At 35.3% G+C, this 21,910-nt stretch overlaps 1 protein-coding gene and 1 non-coding gene across 2 annotated transcripts; one reads left to right on the plus strand and one right to left on the minus strand.

Annotated features, from left to right (window-relative positions):
- The first annotated feature begins 2,101 nt into the window (after positions 1-2,101).
- Positions 2,102-2,181, plus strand: TRNAL-UAG (transfer RNA leucine (anticodon UAG)). The gene has a single exon. It is a non-coding gene; the product is annotated as a tRNA-Leu (tRNA).
- Positions 2,182-8,710: 6,529 nt separating this feature from the next.
- Positions 8,711-10,107, minus strand: LOC139852867 (RING-H2 finger protein ATL13-like). The gene has a single exon (XM_071842208.1). It carries the CDS (start codon positions 10,105-10,107, stop codon positions 8,776-8,778), a length of 1,332 nt encoding a protein of 443 aa, XP_071698309.1. The 3' UTR covers positions 8,711-8,775.
- Between the last annotated feature and the right edge of the window lie 11,803 nt (positions 10,108-21,910).

Genomic DNA, 21,910 nt, shown 5'->3' on the forward strand with positions numbered 1-21,910 from the left:
TTGATTGCTTAACATGTTGGAAACATTTAATCATGTAAATATCAATCTCAATTAATATATATAAACATGGAAAAGTTCGGGTCACTACACAAAATATATTTAAAATTTAATATATTACTCTCTATATATATATTATATTAGAGTTAATTACACCGATGGTTCCTGTGATCTTAGTCAAATTACGTCGTTGGTCCTTAACTCTTAAAAATTATATGCTTCGTCCATGTGATTTTAAGTCCAAACGGCGGTGGTCCCTGTAATTTTGGTTAAATTACGTCGCTTGTCCCTAACACTCAAAAATTATATGTTGCATCTCTGTGGTTTTAAGTCCAAACGTCGGTGGTCCTTTTTTTAGAAAGAGTTTAAATAAGGCACAATATATACCCCTCTATCGTCAACTACACTCAAGTTATTATTAATCTGACACTTTTCTCTTTATTTTAGTTATTAACTATATTTGTAATTATAATTATAATAATTAGTATTATTACTTTCTTTATGTTTTATTCTAACATCAATTCATGAACCAAGTGTTTTCAATTTTTATTAAGTTATAATTGTTTATCCTTTTTTCCTTTTTCTTCTAATATCAATTTAGTGTGTGAAATTGTCCTAGAATAATTATTCATTTTGACCTTTAAATTTGTTTCAAAATAACTATTTTATCATCCAAGTGTGCTAACTATTAATTTTTTTCCACTTTTGTTGAGTTACATAATTTATATTTTTAATCGAGTTAAATAATTCACAAATTTAAGTTTTTGCTAATATTAATTATTTTTTTATTTTACTTAAGTAAAGCTATTTATTTATTTATAATTAAACAAATAAGAGTAAAATAAATAAATAAACTAAAAACTGAGTTGATATGACTCGATAAAGAGTGAAGATTATGAATTGACTAGTGAATTAAGGGTAGATGGTTTGGACTTAAAACTACAGGGACCACCTCCGTTTAGATTTAAAATCACAGGGACGCAACATATAATTTTTAAGAGTTAGGACTAGCGGCGTAAATTAACCAAGACCACAGAGACCACCGCTGTTTGGACTTAAAACCACAGAGACGAAGCATATAATTTTTAAGAGTTAGGGACCAGTGACGTAGTTTGACCAAGATCATAAGGACCATCGGTGTAATTAACTCATTATATTATATATTATATAATACTCTCTTCATTTCATATTAATAGTCTACAGACAAAAAACACACAGTTTAAGAAAATGTCATAAAAGTATTATACTTTCTGTTTACTTTTCAGTTGTATCCTTACTTTTTATTTCTCTTTTAATCCTGTCTACATACATTAAGGACATAATAGAACTTTACTTCATTATATATATATATATATATATATATATATATATATATATATATATACCAAAATGAAATACTGAAATATTAATATGGAGGGGAGTATATATTATACATGTAAAATAGTAGTCACAAAAATCCGTAATCACTTGGAATAATTTCAAATAAAAGACGTTGTTTTATATTCAAAAATAAAAACATATTCTCTTATATTTAAACATGTTATGTTATTGATTTAAATAAAGAACTTTTAATTTTTTTAGGTACTTCTTGACATTTTTTAAAAATTATTTAATAGATGTTTTTTTACCGAAAATAAATATCGATAATATGATAATGATCTCACAACAATGTTGAACCACATGATTTACAAAATACATTAATTTTTGCCCAATAAAGCGCACTAACCCTTATCATATACTGCTACTTATTATTAGCACATAACGAACATCAATACTTACAAGGTCAACCGCTTTTCCACCGCAACGAAGCGCGGTTGACTAGCACATAACGAACATCAATACTTACAAGATCAACCACTCTTCCACCGCAGCGAAGCGCGGTTGACCACAAGCTTGTTATTATCATTATCCATTATCCATTATAATAATAACAAACAAATATATAGAAATTGAAATATAACTAAAAAAAACTCCGCGTTCAAATCTTGAGGTGTTCAGGGAAGGTTTAGGAAACGGTCACGGATACTTCCGGGATATGCCGGGTAATAATTGCTCTCACGGGTAAAGGAAAACTTGATAACTAATCATCAAAATGATCATATAAGACAGTTTGGCCGAGTGGTCTAAGGCGCCAGATTTAGGCTCTGGTCCGAAAGGGCATGGGTTCAAATCCCACAGCTGTCATTTTTTTTTTGTAGTCACAAAAGTCAAGGATCAAACCTATTATCTAAAACAGAAGCCAAAATAATAACCTAATAATGCCCAAGTATTCATATGAGGCTAACTGCCTACTTTTGAAAATGAAAACCATCTTTTTGAAAAATGATTTGTGGTGTAGTTACAAAAGATTAATAACAAGTAAATAATAAATAATGGCCTTGAAGGCTTTTGAAACTTAACAGCTGCTAAGAATCAAACAAGAGTTGAACAAAACAAAATGCACACACTTTGAATTGAGACTACTTCTCTAATTGGATCAATCTTAAATCCCCTTTGTACTCATATAAATCTTCTACAAATACCTTAAATTCTCTAAACAGAATGATAGTATGATACCAACATATTTTGAGACAAACAAAATCAAACATTTGTGGACAGATTTGAATGAACCACCTTGTTTTTGTGTCTACCCATAATCCAAAACAGACTCCTTTTTGCAAAAGATTGTTGATTTGCAGCTACTGCTAGCTGTGTATCAACATTGTGACAAATGTTGGAAGCTTCGACGAGCCCAACACACCACTATAGAGGATCTAGACTATACTAGACTCACTACACCAACACTTTGACGTTGGTTAGCCTTTAATTTTATAAATCCTTAGTGCACAATGTACTTAGGCGACAGTGTCGACCATATATCTTTAGGCGGTATAACCGACCATGTATTACTTAGGCGGCAGAGCCGACCATATAATAAGAACAACAAAAGTGCACTAAGAACTTAAACACAAACTAAGGCTTGATCGGGAAACTTAACAAAAACACTTATATTAAATTACAATTACAATATTACTTACAAGCTTTATCTTCTCTACTTTCGCTAACTCACACTCTTCTTCTCTTCTTCACAACTCACTTCTTATTTCACTCTCACAACTTTACACAACACAAATGAAATCTCCTCCAATATTTATACTAATCCATGGAACATTCTAGAACCTAGATATTTCCATGGATATATAAATATCTAGATATTTCTACAACCCACAAATATCTAGATTTTTCTTTTACATTTCAATTTCTAGATTTTTCTCTCATATTCTAATATCTAGATATTTTCTTATACATATTAATATCTAGATATTTTACCCATATACATTTACTAAATCCATATTATTCTAAATTTGCATTGTATTTTAACACTCCCCCTCAATGCAAATTTTCTTCCAACGATGTCTTGCAGACCATTCCAAGTGCTTCTCTGAATTTTGTAAACTTCAGTTTACTTAGGCTCTTGGTGAATATATCTGCTACCTGTTCATCTGTCTTTGTTGGCACCATCTTGATCTCCCCTTCAAGGACCTTCTCGCGAACATAGTGATAGTGTACTTCTATATGTTTTGTTCTTGCGTGAAAGACTGGATTCTCTGCTAGACGTATAGCTGATAGGTTATCGCAGAAAAGCTCTACTTGATAGTCTGTTGATTGATGAAGATCTTCCATTAGTTGTTTCAACCATGTAATTTCTTGTGTTGCTGACGATGCCGATCGATATTCTGCTTCAGTGCTTGACAAGGATACTGTTGGTTGTCTCTTGCTGCACCATGATATTACTCCTGATCCAAGACTAAACATGTATCCAGTTGTTGACCGTCGTGTATCATAGTCTCCAGCGTAATCGGCGTCATAATATCCAGTCACGTGACATTCTTTTGTTTTCTTGTACAAAATGCCAAAGTTAATAGTGCCTTTAACATACCTTAAGATGCGTCGTACAACATCAAGGTGAGGCTTCTTCGGATTGCTCATGTATCGACTAACCACTCCAACTGCATAAGATATGTCTGGCCGGCTTAGTGTGAGATAAATAAGACTTCCGACCATCTTTCGATACATGGTAACATCTTGAAGACTTTTTCCTTCATCTGCTCGTAGTTTTGTATTCGGATCCATCGGAGTTGAGATAGGTTTGCAATTAAGCATTCCGTACTTTTGTAAAAGATCTCGCGCATATTTCTGTTGTCCCAGAAATAATCCTTCTCTTTTCTGCTCTATTTCGAGTCCAAGAAAATGTTTGAGTTCTCCAAGCTCCTTCATATGAAATCTGATAGACAGATTCTCTCTTGTTCTTTGAATCTCCTCATAGTGATCTCCCGTGATGATTAAGTCATCCACATATACTAGCACTATGGCTAGTTTTCCTTGATCTTGTTTCACAAATAAACTAGAATCTGAAGGAGCAACTGTGAAACCACTTTTTACTAAAAACTCGCCAATCTTCCCGTACCAAGCTCTTGGAGCCTGCTTCAAGCCGTATAGTGCTTTCTTTAATTTGCAGACATGGTCAGGATGGAACTTGTTCTCAAAGCCTCTTGGTTGCTCCATATAAATGTCTTTGTCAAGTTCTCCATGTAAGAAAGCGTTCTTGACATCCATCTGCCACAACTTCCAAGATTTGATAGCGGCTAAAGCTAGTAGAGCTCGAATTGTTGTGATCTTCGCCACTGGACTAAACGTTTCTTCATAATCCAGCCCATATTGTTGAGAAAAACCTCTAGCAACAAGTCGAGCTTTATACCTTTCAATGGAGCCATCTGATCGAGTCTTCACCTTGTAAACCCATTTACAAGATATTGGTTTTACATCTTTTGGCTTTGGAACTAAACTCCATGTCTGGTTTTCTTTTAGTGCATTAATTTCTTCTTCCATCGCTTTCTTCCATTCTTGACTTTGTGCTGCTTCTTCATAAGTGGAAGGCTCAATAGGTATTGATTCATCCACATGAGCAGCATTGGCATACCTCGGATTAGGTTGCCTCGGCCTTGTTGATCTCCGTAATTCTTGCACATGCTCCTCGGCATCCATTTGGCTTGGACGAACCTCTTCGGATGTAGATTGATGTACCCCAGTTTTCCATGGACTCGTTTCCTTAGAGTACGATCCATCTCCTTCTTTAATTGGATCCGATATCTGCTCTTTAGGTTCTTCTTTTTCTTCTGGACCTTCTTCTAATCCATGAGATTCTGGAAGCTCTATCTTTTGAGGTGACCACCATGAAGACGCTTCATCAAATACCACATTTCTTGAAGTATGGCACTTTCCGGTATTTGGATCACAACATCTCCATCCTTTTCTTGATTCATCATAACCGACAAAAATGCACCGAATTGCCTTCTTATCAAATTTGCTTCGTAGATGATCTGGTACGAAGACATAACATACACATCCAAAAACCTTGAGATGGTTGACGGTTGGCTTGATCTTCCATAATTTTTCATAAGGTGAAATATACCCCAACTTTGTTTGTGGGAGTCTGTTAATCACGTACGATGCCGTCCTCATACATTCGGCCCAAAATCTGCCTGGTACATTCTTACCATGAAGCATACTTCGACAAGTTTCGGCAAGGTGACGATTCTTGCGTTCAGCCACTCCATTCTGTTGTGGAGTATTGGGGCAAGTTAATTGCCTTCTGATCTTGTGCTTCTCAAGATATATATTGAACTCGGTTGATAAATATTCTCTTCCATTATCTGTGCGTAAGCACCGGATCTTAGTATTGAGCTCACTTTCTACCTTGTTCTTGAACTCTTTAAACTTTAGAAAAGTCTCCGACTTCTCCTTCATGAAGTAAACCCACACATACCTTGAGAAGTCATCAATGAATGTCACCATATACTTCATGCCTCCAAGTGATGTTTGTTTTACTGGGCCAAAGACGTCTGAGTGTATGAGCTCTAGTGGTGTCTTGGACTGATGTTGTGACTCCTTGAATGGCAATTGGTGAGCTTTGCCAAATTGACATCCAGCACATATTGTATCTATTCGGATATCAATTCGAGGAAGCCCATTTACTACGTGTTTCACCATCATCTCCTTTAACTTGTTGTAGCCCACATGCCAAAGACGTTCATGCCAAAGATCAGCCGTCTCATTTTTTCGAGTCTTATCCACATATGCTGTTTCAGCAGATAGTACATAGACCGACTCTATTCTTCTTCCTTGCATAATTGGATTGCCAACCACCTTCACTCTCTTGAATACGGACACATCTTCTGGTCCAAAGAGCACATAGTTCCCTTCTGCTGTTAATTGTGGTACTGACAGTAAATTCTTCTTTAGGCCAGGGACAAGATACACCTTCTCGAGTTGGAGCTTATGAGAGTCGCCTTCACTTGGAATTATTGTCTTTCCAATGTGAGAAATAGACAACCTTGAATTGTTGGCTGTCAACACGACTCTCTTTCCTTTGTAATCCTCCATTTCTTGCAGCTTCGTCCCATCATTGGTCATATGATTTGAGCACCCAGAATCAATGATCCAATCATCTTTGTAGTTTATTTTTGACTTTAAAGTTGTTGTAAGAGCTTGATCATCTATGTCAGCTTCAACAGAGAGTTCAGCTTCTGCATCCCAAGTTTTCTCATTAATGGATGCTTCGAATGTGACCTCTTTCTTCTCATCTCTTGCGGTGGCCACATTTCCTTCAAAAGTTCGCCTTTTGGGGAATTTACAATCTCGAGCAAAATGACCCTTCTTGCCACAATTGAAGCATTCACCATTCTTTCTCTTATCATTTTCTCTATGTTGTTGGCGATGATCTCTTCCTCCTTGTTGAGCTCCCCGAGCTCCCCCTGAAGCGTTGCCTTTTGACTTTGGGTGGCTCTTCCATCCATATGTCTGACTTTCTTTAATCGCCTCTTGTCTTCGAGATGTTGCTTTCTTCTTATTGGTGAAAAGTGCATCTTCTCCGTCTTTTATGGTTACTTCATTCATCTGCTTGACTAATGCCTCTTGATTAGCCAATAGATTCTCCAGCTCTATTAATGATGGTTGAGTAGACCATCCTCTCACAGCGGCTATAAATCCATTATACTCGGATCTTAAGCCGTGGATGATAATTCTCTTCATCCTTGCATCACTCACTTTCTCTTCAGGAGCAAGTTGAGATATCTCACGACAAATAGATTTCACCTTGGTGAAATACTGAGAAATAGACAGACTTCCTTGTGAGATACCCGCGAGCTCATTTTCCAAGAGCTGGAGGCGTGCTTCATTCTTCTTTGAAAACAATTTTTCAAAAGTTTCCCAAGCTGCCTTTGGTGTTTTCTCGTCACGGATGTGCTCCAATAGATCCTTCTCGATTGTAGTCTTCAATAGAAATAAAGCCTTCCCGGCCTTGATGTTCCATTTTCTCAAGGCTTCGGCATTTTCTTTCGGTGGAGGCGTTGTGTCACTGCCAGCAACTATTTCCCATAAATCCTGTCCTTGTAGGTAGGATTCTATGCAAGTCCGCCAATAACCATAGTTGTGGTTATTGAGACTCTTGATTCCACTGCTCGTACTTGCAAGATCTGCCATCATGACGTCCAACGTCCAATAAGCTTGGTCCCTGACCGATGAGCTTTCACAGTTCCTAACTGTGCTCCGACAGAATCTTCCTTAGAGCCTTGGTGAAAACAAGCCGATGTAAACGTCCAACGTTTACCGATTTCCTCCACTAGAAATGGTCCCGAACGACCCGCTCTGATACCAATTGTTGGAAGCTTCGACGAGCCCAACACACCACTATAGAGGATCTAGACTATACTAGACTCACTACACCAACACTTTGACGTTGGTTAGCCTTTAATTTTATAAATCCTTAGTGCACAATGTACTTAGGCGACAGTGTCGACCATATATCTTTAGGCGGTATAACCGACCATGTATTACTTAGGCGGCAGAGCCGACCATATAATAAGAACAACAAAAGTGCACTAAGAACTTAAACACAAACTAAGGCTTGATCGGGAAACTTAACAAAAACACTTATATTAAATTACAATTACAATATTACTTGCAAGCTTTATCTTTTCTACTTTCGCTAACTCACACTCTTCTTCTCTTCTTCACAACTCACTTCTTATTTCACTCTCACAACTTCACACAACACAAATGAAATCTCCTCCCATATTTATACTACTCCATGGAACATTCTAGAACCTAGATATTTCCATGGATATATAAATATCTAGATATTTCTACAACCTACAAATATCTAGATTTTTCTTTTACATTTCAATTTCTAGATTTTTCTCTCATATTCTAATATCTAGATATTTTCTTATACATATTAATATCTAGATATTTTACCCATATACATTTACTAAATCCATATTATTCTAAATTTGCATTGTATTTTAACAACAAATCTGTATTTCTTGATCATCGCATCCCACCTCATATGACTTGGATTCATCTGGGTTTACATTCTGGCGAAGTAAAAACTGTAAGGATTCATATGAGGCTAACTGCCTACTTTTGAAAATTAAAACCATCTTTTTGAAAAATGATTTGTGGTTATTATGTCAAAAGAGAAATACTATACTACGTAGTTACAAAAGATTAATAACAAGTAAATAATAAATAATGGCCTTGAAGGCTTTTGAACTTAACAGCTGCTAAGAATCAAACAAGAGTTGAACAAAACAAAATGCACACACTTTGAATTGAGATTACTTCTCTAATTGGATCAATCTTTAATCCCCTTTGTACTCATATAAATCTTCAACAAATACCTTAAATTCTCTAAACAGAATGATAGTATGATACCAACATATTTTGAGGCAAACAAAATCAAACATTTGTGGACAGATTTGAATGAACCACCTTGTTTTTGTGTCCACCCATAATCCAAGACAGACTCTTTTTTGCAAAAGTTTGTTGATTTGCAGCTACTGCAAGTTGTGTATCAACATTGTGACAAATCTGTATTTCTTGATCATCACATCCCACCTCATATGACTTGGATTCATCTGGGTTTACATTCTGGCGAAGTAAAAACTGTAAGGAGAACATCCCCGTGGTCGATGGCGGCTCAACGGCGGCTGCCGCCACTGTTGGATTAGGCTTTTCTTTCTTCCCTCTAAGCCAAATCTTGGACACCGAAAAACTCTCCCTCCTCAAACTGCGGCCAACGTTTGTTAAAGCTTCAATACCTTTAAAAGATCGTCTAGAATCGCCACCACATTCCGACATCGCAAGCCTATGACCAGGTGTAATTGGGATGTTTGACTTTTTATAAGATTGTTTCTTGATTTGAGTCCTAATTGGTACTTGTAAAGATGAATTATCATCCATCACATACTCAAATGAACCCATTGAAAAACACCTCCTACCATCAATTTTATTCTTTTCATCAACATTTTCACAAGTATTACCACCATCCACATTTTTAAACTTCCCAAGTTTAATCGTGACTACTTTTTCTTTATTTTCCCCTTCCTTAACCTCGTTTTGGCCCGAATTCGGATTACTAAATTCGGACTCCTCATCAATACTAATATGAGAATTCGCCCTTTGCATAATGGGCTCATTCACAATCTCTGTAGAGCTCTCATCAGATTCAAGAACAAGCACAAATGGTGAACAACAAGTGTTTGGGGAGTAATCAAAAAGCAAATTATTTCTACAAAGAGGGCAAGTAGAATGAGACAAAAGCCACGTGTCAATACAATTCATATGAAAAGCATGACTACATTTAGGCAATAACCTAAGACTATCATCACTTTCAAATTCACATAAACAAACAGCACAATCAAAGGGGTTTTTAGCACCAATTATTGGTTTGTAAGTGAAAATAGGAAGTGAGTCAATAAAAGATTGGTCAACACCAGAATCATGAAGGGTGAATAGTTGTTGTAATTGACCTTGAAGGGCAGACACATTATCAAATTCATCAGGGTCTCTATTAGATGGTCTTACAAGAAATCTAATAAGAAGATGAAGTAATCCAGCAATGAAGAAAATAATGGCAAGAATTATGATGATTAACAAAACACTTGGACTCACATTGTTGTTAAAATTTGAGCTGGTGGCTTGAAACGGCCGCGGAAGTGGTGGTGGTGGTGGTGGCTGATTGAAAAAATAAGTATTTTCAAATGGGGAAAAGAGGATTTTTCTGTCCATGTTTATATGATAAAAGACAAAAAGATTGAAATTTTATGGTTAAATCGCATGAAATGAAGGAGACCCATGTTATAAAATAATGTAAATTGAAGAACCCATGAACGGATTTTGAAGATTTTAGTAGAGTACTTGGATGGGTACTCTGCAAGTCAAAGTGTTTGAGAATGATGAAAGTGACAGTCTGGATTGAACAGATTGTGCATTTTATTTTCTTGAAAATAGTACTCCCGTATTCATGAGTGTATGAGTAAGCAATGATCAATGAAAAACAATTCAACATGGCTGGTCAATCTTCATAATATTAGTAGTAGGTTTATGATTTTAATGCAAATTATGTAGTACCTTATGATATAATTTTATAATTTAATAGAAAAAACAGCACATTAAATGTAATAATTATAGAGTTAGGTTAATTCAATTAAATATTTTGTGTAATTGATTTGGTCCAATGCCGTTTATTTAAACAAAACAAAGATAAACAAAGTAAGAAAATATAAAAATATTAAAGTTTTTAGAGTAGTTGATATGACAAACAATAAATTCATATTTGGTTGAACATCACATATTAGCCTGTAATAGGCTGTTTTCAACAAAAAGAACAATAACTTTCATACGGAGTAATCTATTGATATTAACTAGTAGTGGAGCGCTCGCTTCACGCCGGGCTCCGTTTTGAATGTGAGTTAAAAAAAGAAGTCTTGATCTATTTTGTAAAAAAAAAAAAAAAAAAAAAAATTCAACATCTAACATTGAAGGGTTGTTCCTTTTGTGAAAGTTGCTTCTTTTAGCGTTAATATTAGTTGATCTATTTTGTAAAAAATAATATTTTTCGACATCTTTTGGTAGCATTGAAGGGTTTTTCCTTTTAAGAAAGTTGCTTCTTTTATCGTTGAAAAAAAAAATAGCACAGTAGTGGCCTATGTGGGTCCTACTGTTTGAGCGCAGTGTACAAGTCGGTAAAGCGTGGTGGGTGTTATTATTCAGTATTTTTAGTGTTAGTGATGGGATAAATAATAATTTAGAATATAGGTATAAAGTGGGGGGTTCGATTTGTATTTTAATAAAAGTTAGGGAGTTTGGTTTGTGAAAGTGAAAAACTAAATAGTACTATTCATATAGGTATAAAGTGGGGGTTCGATTTGTATTTTAGTAAAAGTTAGGGGGTTTGGTTTGTGAAAAGTGAAAAACTAAATAGTACTATTCATAACAAATAAGACAAATTTTGTCTATTAGTTATATTGGTAATAATTCCTCTTATGTTTAGGGATGTAAATGAGCTAAGCTACTCATGAGTTATTCGAGCTCGACTCGATAAAAGCTCAATCCGAGCCGATCATAAACGAGTTCAAGTTCGAGCTTGAACTAGAACTTGAACTTGAACTTATTTTAAAGATCGTTTAATAAACGATCTCGAGCTTCATATCTCGAGCACGAACAAGCTCGCGAGCCTAAACGAACTTTTCAATTATATATACAAAATTATTTTTTAATTTTTTTTATATAAAGTTATATAATAATTACTATCGTATCAATAATATTTAAAATAATTATAGTGCATCTTATTATATGTGGATAAAATTTCTAAAAAAAATAATATGATAATAAAATTAAGAAAAATAAGATTATGTAATTAACGAGTCGAGCTCGAGCCGGGCTCGAGTTTGTAAAATATCAAACGAGTCAAGCTCGAGCTTTAATTTTTAGGCTCGAACCGAGCCGAGCTCGTGCTCTATAAAATCTGAACGAGCCGAGCTCAAACCTTAACGAGCTCGGGCTCCGCTCGGCTCATTTACAGTAAGGCTCGCTTGGTTTTCTCGTTCCGCTTTCTGTTTAGTCGAATTGACCATATCTGCTTTATTCATCTGCATCGGCGACCTTTTTCGCTGTTGGTTATTCTCTTGATTGCGCACGTGCAACGAACACTATGTGTTCTGTGTGCGATTTGGTTTTGCGTGTGTTTTTTTGTTGGTTTTGCCGAAATTTTAGCTGGTGGTCGAGTGTTCTTTTTTGTTTTTGTCTTTATCTTGTTTTTCAAAAATAGCGGCTTTACCTTTTATAACTAGTTTTTTTTTTCTTTCTTCAGCGTGGCTCCTAATCTTTCAACCACTTCTATTTTGATTATTGCCTGAATTTGGCGGGAGTTTAAGTCAGTGTCGGTTCTAAAAGTCGGTAACGATTTGTAACGTTTGTTCGTTCCTCGCTATTTATGGTTCTTTGGTTTTGGTTTTGCACGTTCCATCTTGCTTGTCACTGGTTCCTTATGGGCAATACCGACGTTGTTGCCGATATAGCTGATCGAGCTAGGTTTCCAGGGGGAAGTGTGTCAGTAATTTTTTTTATTTAATATATGTGAGAATTCGTCTAGTTGAAGCTTCTAGGTGGTCCATTTTGATGGTGGGTGTATAGGTTATTTGGATTTCTTTTAAGTTTTTTGGTAGCCGTCTCGTGAAATGTGTTCTCGTCGTGCGATTATAGTTGCTTCTTGGACTAGCTGGGGTGTGTTTGTTTGACTGAGATTTTTTGGGCGGTCTCGCGTTGCGGGACTCGGTTTGGTGTTGGATGTCTTTGTTTTGATGATGGTCGTTACTTGCAAATTGATTTAGAGTTTTGTTTGTTTGTTGTGCGACATGTATGTTTGTGATCAATTGGTCGAGTTTGTGTCGCGCAAAGTAACATTCATCAAACCGTAAAAAGTAGAAGGTTTTTCTTGTTCGGACTAACTGGGAAAACGAGTAATTCGACTTCATACTCTGATGTACGCAGTCCAGCAGGATTACTCCCTGATTGTTTCAAACGGAATTTATCGGACCGAGATGTAGGTTTCGCGTTATCCGTCACATTTGTAATTTAATAAATATCAGATCTTTATATGTGGATAGGTATTGATCCTTGAACGAACTTATACGTATTGGATAGTGTTACAAACACTAGACACACGTTATTCAAAACAAGAAAATTACTAACAACCAATCTTTAAAATATTGCTAGTAATGATCTGAATACAGTAAAATTCGTATTTTTACATTCAAATTACATTATTCAAACACCCCAATTAATACGATGCAGAAACATAATGTTGCATTTAATCAGTGGATGATGCTGTTTTCTAGTTGACTTTCAAATCTGATCTACCCAAATACGGAGTACAAAATACTCGCACATCAATGCACATTTAATACAAGCTTATATAATATAATAATTATAATTATTTTTGTAAATACAATTAAGAGAATATTAAACGTAGCCTAAGGGCTATGTTTAAGCATAATATATTTAAATTTAAAACTTTGTTGAATTAATTGCAAAAGATAAATATTTATTTTATAATATCAACTTTTCTTATATAATTTTGTTATTAATGTTATTCATTAACCCTTACAACTAAGTTTATCATTTTCCATTATAGTTATAATTTATTTTTAGTTTATAATTGTAATTATGATGATCGATATACTGATAATGATACAACCACTAAATACAACACTCGTACTAAGTATACGCAATAGCATACATTTTCGTACGATTTATACATTCTCACGAGCTCTCTCTTTTCTTAAAGCTTTCATGTATGTTCCATGATTATTAAACCGGACTACCCGCTTTACTCTGGTAACTTGGTCGGAAGTTTCTCTTATAGTCCTCTCGTAGGGGGTCAATTGAAAAGCCAAAATGATATGTTTAAGACTTCAAAAAGCAGCACTGCCAGTATCTGCCGCAGCATAGTCACAACCAGTTGTGGCCCAGTAGTTGCTACAGAATCTCTTCGCTATCATACAAGGAAACAAGGTTAAGAAGTTTTTTTGGAGACGGCTCATGCGACTAGAAAAGTTCGTGCCACATATTGCATATCACCCTCTCCCGGTCGCACACGTTATTCCGCTCACTCTTGGAGTTTACAAGAGTTTATGAGGGGACTGAAATGTCCCGTTCATATTGATTATAAACGTTCCATATTAATTGATTTCGTTGCGAGGTTTTGACCTCTATATGAGACGTTTTTCAAAGACTGCATTCATTTTTAAAACAACCATAACCTTTATTTTATCAATAAAGGTTTTAAAAACATTACGTAGATTATCAAATAATGATAATCTAAAATATACTGTTTACACACGACCATTACATAATGATTTACAATAGAAATATATTACATCGACATATGTTTCTTGAATGCAGTTTTTACACAATATCATACAAACATGGACTCCAAATCTTGTCCTTATTTTAGTATGCAACAGCGGAAGCTCTTAGTATTCACCTGAGAATAAACATGCTTTAAACGTCAACAAAAATGTTGGTGAGTTATAGGTTTAACCTATATATATCAAATCATAACAATAGACCACAAGATTTCATATTTCAATACACATCCCATACATAGAGATAAAAATCATTCATATGGTGAACACCTGGTAACCGACATTAACAAGATGCATATATAAGAATATCTCCATCATTCCGGGACACCCTTCGGATATGATATAAATTTCTAAGTACTAAAGCATCCGGTACTTTGGATGGGGTTTGTTAGGCCCAATAGATCTATCTTTAGGATTTGCGTCAATTAGGGTGTTTGTTCCCTAATTCTTAGATTACCAGACTTAATAAAAAGGGGCATATTCGATTTCGATAATTCAACCATAGAATGTAGTTTCACGTACTTGTGTCTATTTTGCAAGTCATTTATAAAACCTGCATGTATTCTCATCCCAAAAATATTAGATTTTAAAAGTGGGACTATAACTCACTTTCACAGATATTTCCTTCCTCGAAAATAAGACTTGACCACGGATCAATTCACGAACCTATACAAATATGTACATATATATCAAAGTATGATCAAAATATAATTGCAACCATTTTTATTATGTTTTAAAGATTTGAGTGTATTAAGTCAGCTGTCCTCGTTAGTAACCTACAACTAGTTGTCCACAGTTAGATGTACAGAAATAAATCGATATATATTATCTTGAATCAATCCACGACCCAGTGTATACACGTCTCAGGCTAGATCACAATTCAAAGTATATATATTTTTGGAATCAACCTCAACCCTGTATAGCTAACTCCAACATTACTGCATATAGAGTGTCTATGGTTGTTCCAAATAATATATATACATGGGTCGATATGATATGTCAAAACATTTGCATACGTGTCTATGGTATCCCAAGATTACATAATATATTAGAATACATGTATAATACAATATAAGTTAGCTAGGATATGATTTGTATAGATTTGTTAAACATTTCCCGTAGCTAAAAAGATCAAAAATATCCAATCTTGTTTTACCCATAACTTCTTCATTTTAAATCCGTTTTGAGTGAATCAAATTGCTATGGTTTAATATTGAACTCTAATTTAAGAATCCAAACAGAAAAAGTATAGGTTTATAGTCAAAAATTTAAGTTACATGTCAATTACTAAAGAGGTAGTCATTTTCGTCGAAAGAACGACATCTTGATGACCATTTTGAAAAACATACTTTCACTTTGAGTTTAACCAAGATTTTTTGATATAGTTTCATTTTCATATGAAAAATCATTTTCCCAGAAGAACAACTTTTAAATCAAAGTTAATTATAGTTTTTAATTATCCAAACCAAAACAGCCCCCGGTTTCACTACGACGGCGTATATCCGATTTTATGGTGTTCATCGTGTTTCCAGGTTTTAAATCATTAAGTTAGCATATCATATAGATATAGAACATGTGTTTAGTTGATTTTAAAAGTCAAGTTAGAAGGATTAACTTTTGTTTGCGAACAATTTTAGAATTAACTAAACTATGTTCTAGTGATTACAAGTTTAAACCTTCGAATAAGATAGATTTATATGTATGAATCAAATGATGTTATGAACATCATTACTACCTCAAGTTTTCTGGATAAAACTACTGGAAATGAGAAAAATGGATCTAGCTTCAAAGGATCCTTGGATGGCTTGAAAGTTCTTGTAGCAGAATCATGACACGAAAGCAGTTCAAGTAAGATTTTCACTCGAAATAAGATTGTTATAGTTGTAGAAATTCAATCAAAGTTTGAATATGAATATTACCTTGAATTAGAAAGATAACCTATTGTAAATAACAAAGGTTCATTGATCTTAGATGATTACTTGGAATGGATTAGAAAGCTTGGAAGTAGACTTGCAAACTTGGAAGTATTCTTGATTTTTATGAAACTATACTTATGGAATTTATGAAGAACACTTAGAACTTGAAGATGGAACTTGAGAGAGATCAATTAGATGAAGAAAGGTGTTTTTGGTCATTTGTATATGGATTAGATATAAAGGATATGTAATTTTGTTTTCATGTAAATAAGTCATGAATGATTACTAATATTTTTGTAATTTTATGAAATATTTCATGCTAGTTTCCAAATGATGGTTCCCACATGTGTTAGGTGACTCACATGGGCTGCTAAGAGCTGATCATTGGAGTGTATATACCAATAGTACATACATCTAAAAGCTGTGTATTGTACGAGTACGAATACGGGTGCATAAGAGTAGAATTGTTCATGAAACTGAACGAGGATATAATTGTAAGCATTTTTGTTAAGTAGAAGTAATTTGATATTTGTCTTGAAGTCTTTCAAAAGTGTAAGAATACATATCAAAACACAACATGTATATACATTCTAGTGGAGTCGTTAAGTCTTCGTTAGTCGTTACATGTAAGTGTTGTTTTGAAACCTTTAAGTTAACGATCTCAATTAATGTTGTTAACCCAATGTTTATTATATCAAATGAGATGTTAAATTATTATATTATCATGATATTATGATGTATGAATGTCTCTTAATATGATATATACATTAAAATATCGTTACAACGATAATCGTTACATATAAGTCTCGTTTCGTAATTCTTGAGTTAGTAGTCTTGTTTTTACATATGTAGTTCATTGTTAACACACTTAATGATATATTTAAATATCATTTTATCATGTTAAATATAGTGTATCAATATCTTAATATGATACATATATATTTAGTAGACGTTATCATAAAGATAATCGTTATATATATCATTTCGAGTTTCTTAACTTAGTAATCTCATTTCTTATGTATATCACACATTGTTAATATACTTAGTGAGATACTTACTCATCATAATCTCATGTCAACCACATATATATATATATATATATATATATATATATATATATATATATATATATATATATATATATATATATATATATATATATATATATATATATATATATATGTCTATATATACCACAACATGTAGTTTTTACAATTTTGTAACGTTCGTGAATCGTTGGTCAACTTGGGTGATCAATTGTCTATATGAAACTTATTTCATTTAATCAAGTCTTAACAAGTTTGATTGCTTAACACGTTGGAAACATTTAGTCATGTAAATATCAATCTCAATTAATATATATAAACATGGAAAAGTTCGGGTCACTACAGTACCTACCCGTTAAATAAATTTCGTCCCGAAATTTTAAGCTGTTGAAGGTGTTGACGAATCTTCTGGAAATAGATGCGGGTATTTCTTCTTCATCTGATCTTCACACTCCCAGTTGAACTCGGGTCCTCTACGAGCATTCCATTGAACCTTAATAATCGGTATCTTGTTTTGCTTAAGTCTCTTAACCTCACGATCCATTATTTCGACGGGTTCTTCAATGAATTGAAGTTTTTCATTGATTTGGTTTTCGTCCAACGGAATAGTGAGATTTTCTTTAGCAAAATATTTCTTCAAATTCGAGACGTATAAAGTGTTATGTACAGCCACGAGTTGTTGAGGTAGCTCCAGTTGGTAAGCTACTGGTCCGACACGATCTATAATCTTGAATGGTCCAATGTACCTTGGATTTAGTTTTCCCCGTTTACCAAATCGAACAACGCCTTTCCAAGGTGAAACCTTAAGCATGACCATTTCTCCAATTTCAAACTCTATATCTTTTCTTTTACTGTCTGCGTAGCTCTTTTGTCGACTCTGGGCGGTTTTCAATCGTTGTTGAATTTGGATGATTTTCTCGGTAGTTTCTTGTATTATCTTCGGACCCGTAATCTGTCTATCCCCCACTTCATTCCAACAAATCGAAGACCTGCACTTTCTACCATAAAGTGCCTCAAACGGCGCCATCTCAATACTAGAATGATAACTGTTGTTGTAGAAAAATTCTGCTAACGGTAGGTGTAGATCCCAACTGTTTCCGAAATCAATAACACATGCTCGTAGCATGTCTTCAAGCGTTTGTATCGTCCTTTTGCTCTGCCCATCAGTTTGTGGATGATAGGCAGTACTCATGTCTAGACGAGTCCCCAATGCTTGTTGCAACGTCTGCCAGAACCTTGAAACAAATCTACCATCCCTATCAGAGATAATAGAGACGGGTATTCCATGTCTGGAGACAACCTCCTTCAAATACAATCGCGCCAACTTCTCCATTTTGTCATCTTCTCTCATTGGCAGGAAGTGTGCTGACTTGGTGAGATGATCAACTATTAACCAAATAGTATCATAACCACTTACAGTCCTTGGCAATTTAGTAATGAAATCCATGGTAATGTTTTCCCATTTCCATTCTTGGATTTCAGGTTGTTGCAGTAGACCTGATGGTTTCTGATGTTCAGCTTTGACCTTAGAACACATCAAACATTCTCCTACATATTTAGCATTATCGGCTTTCATACCCGACCACCAAAAGTGTTTCTTGAGATCTTTATACATCTTCCCCGCTCTGGGATGTATTGAATATCTGGTTTTATGTGCTTCTTTAAGTACCATTTCTCTCACATCTCCAAATCTTGGTACCCAAATTCTATCAGCCCTATATCGGGTTCCATCTTCCCGAATATTAAGATGTTTATCTGATCCTTTGGGTATCTCATTCTTCAACTTTCCTTCTTTTACAACCCCCTGTTGCGCCTCCTTTATTTGAGTAGTAAGGTTAGTACGAATAATTATATTCATAGCTTTTACCCGTATAGGTTCTCTGTCCTTTCTACTCAAAGCGTCGGCTACCACATTCGCCTTCCCCGGGTGGTATCGAATCTCAAAATCATAATCATTCAACAGTTCAATCCACCTGCGTTGTCTCATATTCAGTTGCTTCTGATTAAATATATGTTGGAGACTTTTGTGGTCGGTATATATAATACTTTTGACCCCATATAAATAATGCCTCCAAGTCTTTAATGCAAAAACAACAGCACCCAATTCCAAATCGTGAGTTGTATAATTTTGCTCGTGAATCTTCAATTATCTAGACGCATAAGCAATCACCTTCGTTCGTTGCATTAATACACAACCGAGACCTTGCTTTGATGCGTCACAATAAATCACAAAATCATCATTCCCTTCAGGCAATGACAATATAGGTGCCGTAGTTAGAATTTTCTTCAATAACTGAAACGCCTTCTCTTATTCATCCTTCCATTCAAATTTCTTCCCTTTATGAGTTAATGCAGTCAAGGGTTTTGCTATTTTGGAGAAATCTTGGATGAATCTTCTGTAATAACCAGCCAATCCTAAAAATTGACGTATATGCTTCGGAGTTTTTGGGGTTTCCCACTTTTCAACGGTTTCGATCTTTGTCGGGTCCACCTGGATACCTTCTTTGTTCACTATGTGACCGAGGAATTGAACTTCTTCCAACCAAAATGCACACTTTGAAAACTTAGCGTACAGTTTTTCTTTCCTCAATACTTCTAGCACTTTTCTCAAATGTTCTTCGTGCTCTTGATCATTCTTTGAGTAAATAAGTATGTCATCGATGAAAACAATGACAAATTTGTCAAGATATGGCCCACACACTCGGTTCATAAGGTCCATGAATACAGCTGGTGCGTTAGTCAATCCAAACGGCATAACCATAAACTCGTAATGACCATAACGCGTCCTAAAAGCAGTTTTTGGAATATCATCCTCCTTTACTCGCATTTGATGATATCCAGAACGTAAATCAATTTTCAAATAAACCGACGAGCCTTGTAGTTGATCAAATAAGTCGTCAATTCTCGGCAGTGGATAACGGTTTTTGATGGTAAGTTTATTCAACTCTCTGTAGTCAATACACAACCTAAATGTACCATCCTTCTTCTTGACAAACAAAACAGGAGCTCCCCATGGTGATGTGCTTGGTCGAATGAAACCACGTTCTAATAGTTCTTGCAGTTGGCTTTGCAGTTCTTTCATCTCGCTGGGTGCGAGTCTGTAAGGAGCACGAGCTATTGGTGCAGCTCCCGGTACAAGGTCTATTTGAAATTCAACGGATCTATGTGGGGGTAATCCCGGTAATTCTTTCAGAAATACATCGAGAAATTCTTTTGCGACGGGAACATCACTGATGTTCTTTTCTTCAGGTTTAACTTCCTCGATGTGTGCTAGAATGACGTAACAACCTTTTCTTATTAGTTTTTGGGCCTTCAAACTACTAATAAGATTTAATTTCGCGTTGTTCTTTTCTCCGTACACCATTAAAGGTTTTCCTTTTTCACGCATAATGCGAATCGCATTTTTGTAACAAACGACCTCTGCTCTCACCTTTTTCAACCAGTCCATGCCAATTATTACATCAAAACTCCCTAACTCTACTGGTATCAAATCAATCTTAAATATTTCGCTACCCAGTTTAATTTCTCGATTCTGGCATATATAATCTGCTGAAATTAATTTACCGTTTGCTAATTCAAGTAAAAATTTACTATCCAACGGCATCAATGGACAACTTAATTTAGCACAAAAATCTCTACTCATATAGCTTCTATCCGCACCCGAATCAAATAAAACGTAAGCAGATTTATTGTCAATAAGAAACGTACCCGTAACAAGCTCCGGGTCTTCCTGTGCCTCTACCGCATTAATATTGAAAACTCTTCCGCGGCCTTGTCCATTCGTGTTCTCCTGGTTCGGGCAATTTCTAATAATGTGGCCCGGTTTTCCACATTTATAACAAACTACATTGGCATAACTTGCTCCGACACTATTTGCTCCGCCATTACTCGTTCCGACACCATTTTTTCCTGTCATTCTGTTAACCCCTGGTCCGTAGACCTCACACTTCACCGCGCTATGACCATTTCTTTTACACTTGTTGCAAAATTTGGTGCAAAATCCTGAGTGATACTTTTCACACCTTTGGCATAGCTGCTTCTGATTGTTGTTGCTGTTACGGTTGTTATTGTTGTTGGGATGATTGTTGTAGTTGTTGTTGTTGTTGTTGTTGTTGTTGTTGTGCCGTTTGTTGTAGTTGCGATTGATGTTGCGATTGTTGGGATAGTTGTTGTTGTTTTGGTGACTCTTATCACCGTTTTCCTCCCACTTTCTTTTAACTAACTTCACGTTGGCCTCTTCGGCCGCCTGTTCTTTAATTCTTCCCTCAATCTGGTTCACTAGTTTGTGAGCCATTCTACATGCCTTTTGTATGGAGGCAGGCTCGTGTGAACTTATATCTTCTTGGATTCTCTCCGGTAACCCTTTCACAAACGTATCAATATTCTCTTCCTCATCTTCGAACGCTCTCGGACACAATAGGCACAATTCTGTGAATCGTCTTTCGTACGAAGTAATATCGAATCCCTGTGTTCGTAACCCTCTTAGTTCTGACTTGAGCTTATTGATCTCGGTTCTCGGACGGTACTTCTCGTTCATCAAGTGCTTGAATGCTGACCACGGTAGCGCGTAAGCAGCATCTTGTCCCACTTGCTCTAGATAGGTATTCCACCATGTTAACGCAATACCTGTGAAGGTATGCGTAGCGTACTTCACTTTGTCTCCTTCAGCACACTTACTTATGGAAAATACCGATTCAACTTT

This window comes from Rutidosis leptorrhynchoides, chromosome 6, assembly GCF_046630445.1.
Source record: "Rutidosis leptorrhynchoides isolate AG116_Rl617_1_P2 chromosome 6, CSIRO_AGI_Rlap_v1, whole genome shotgun sequence".
Classification (NCBI taxonomy): Eukaryota; Viridiplantae; Streptophyta; class Magnoliopsida; order Asterales; family Asteraceae; genus Rutidosis; species Rutidosis leptorrhynchoides.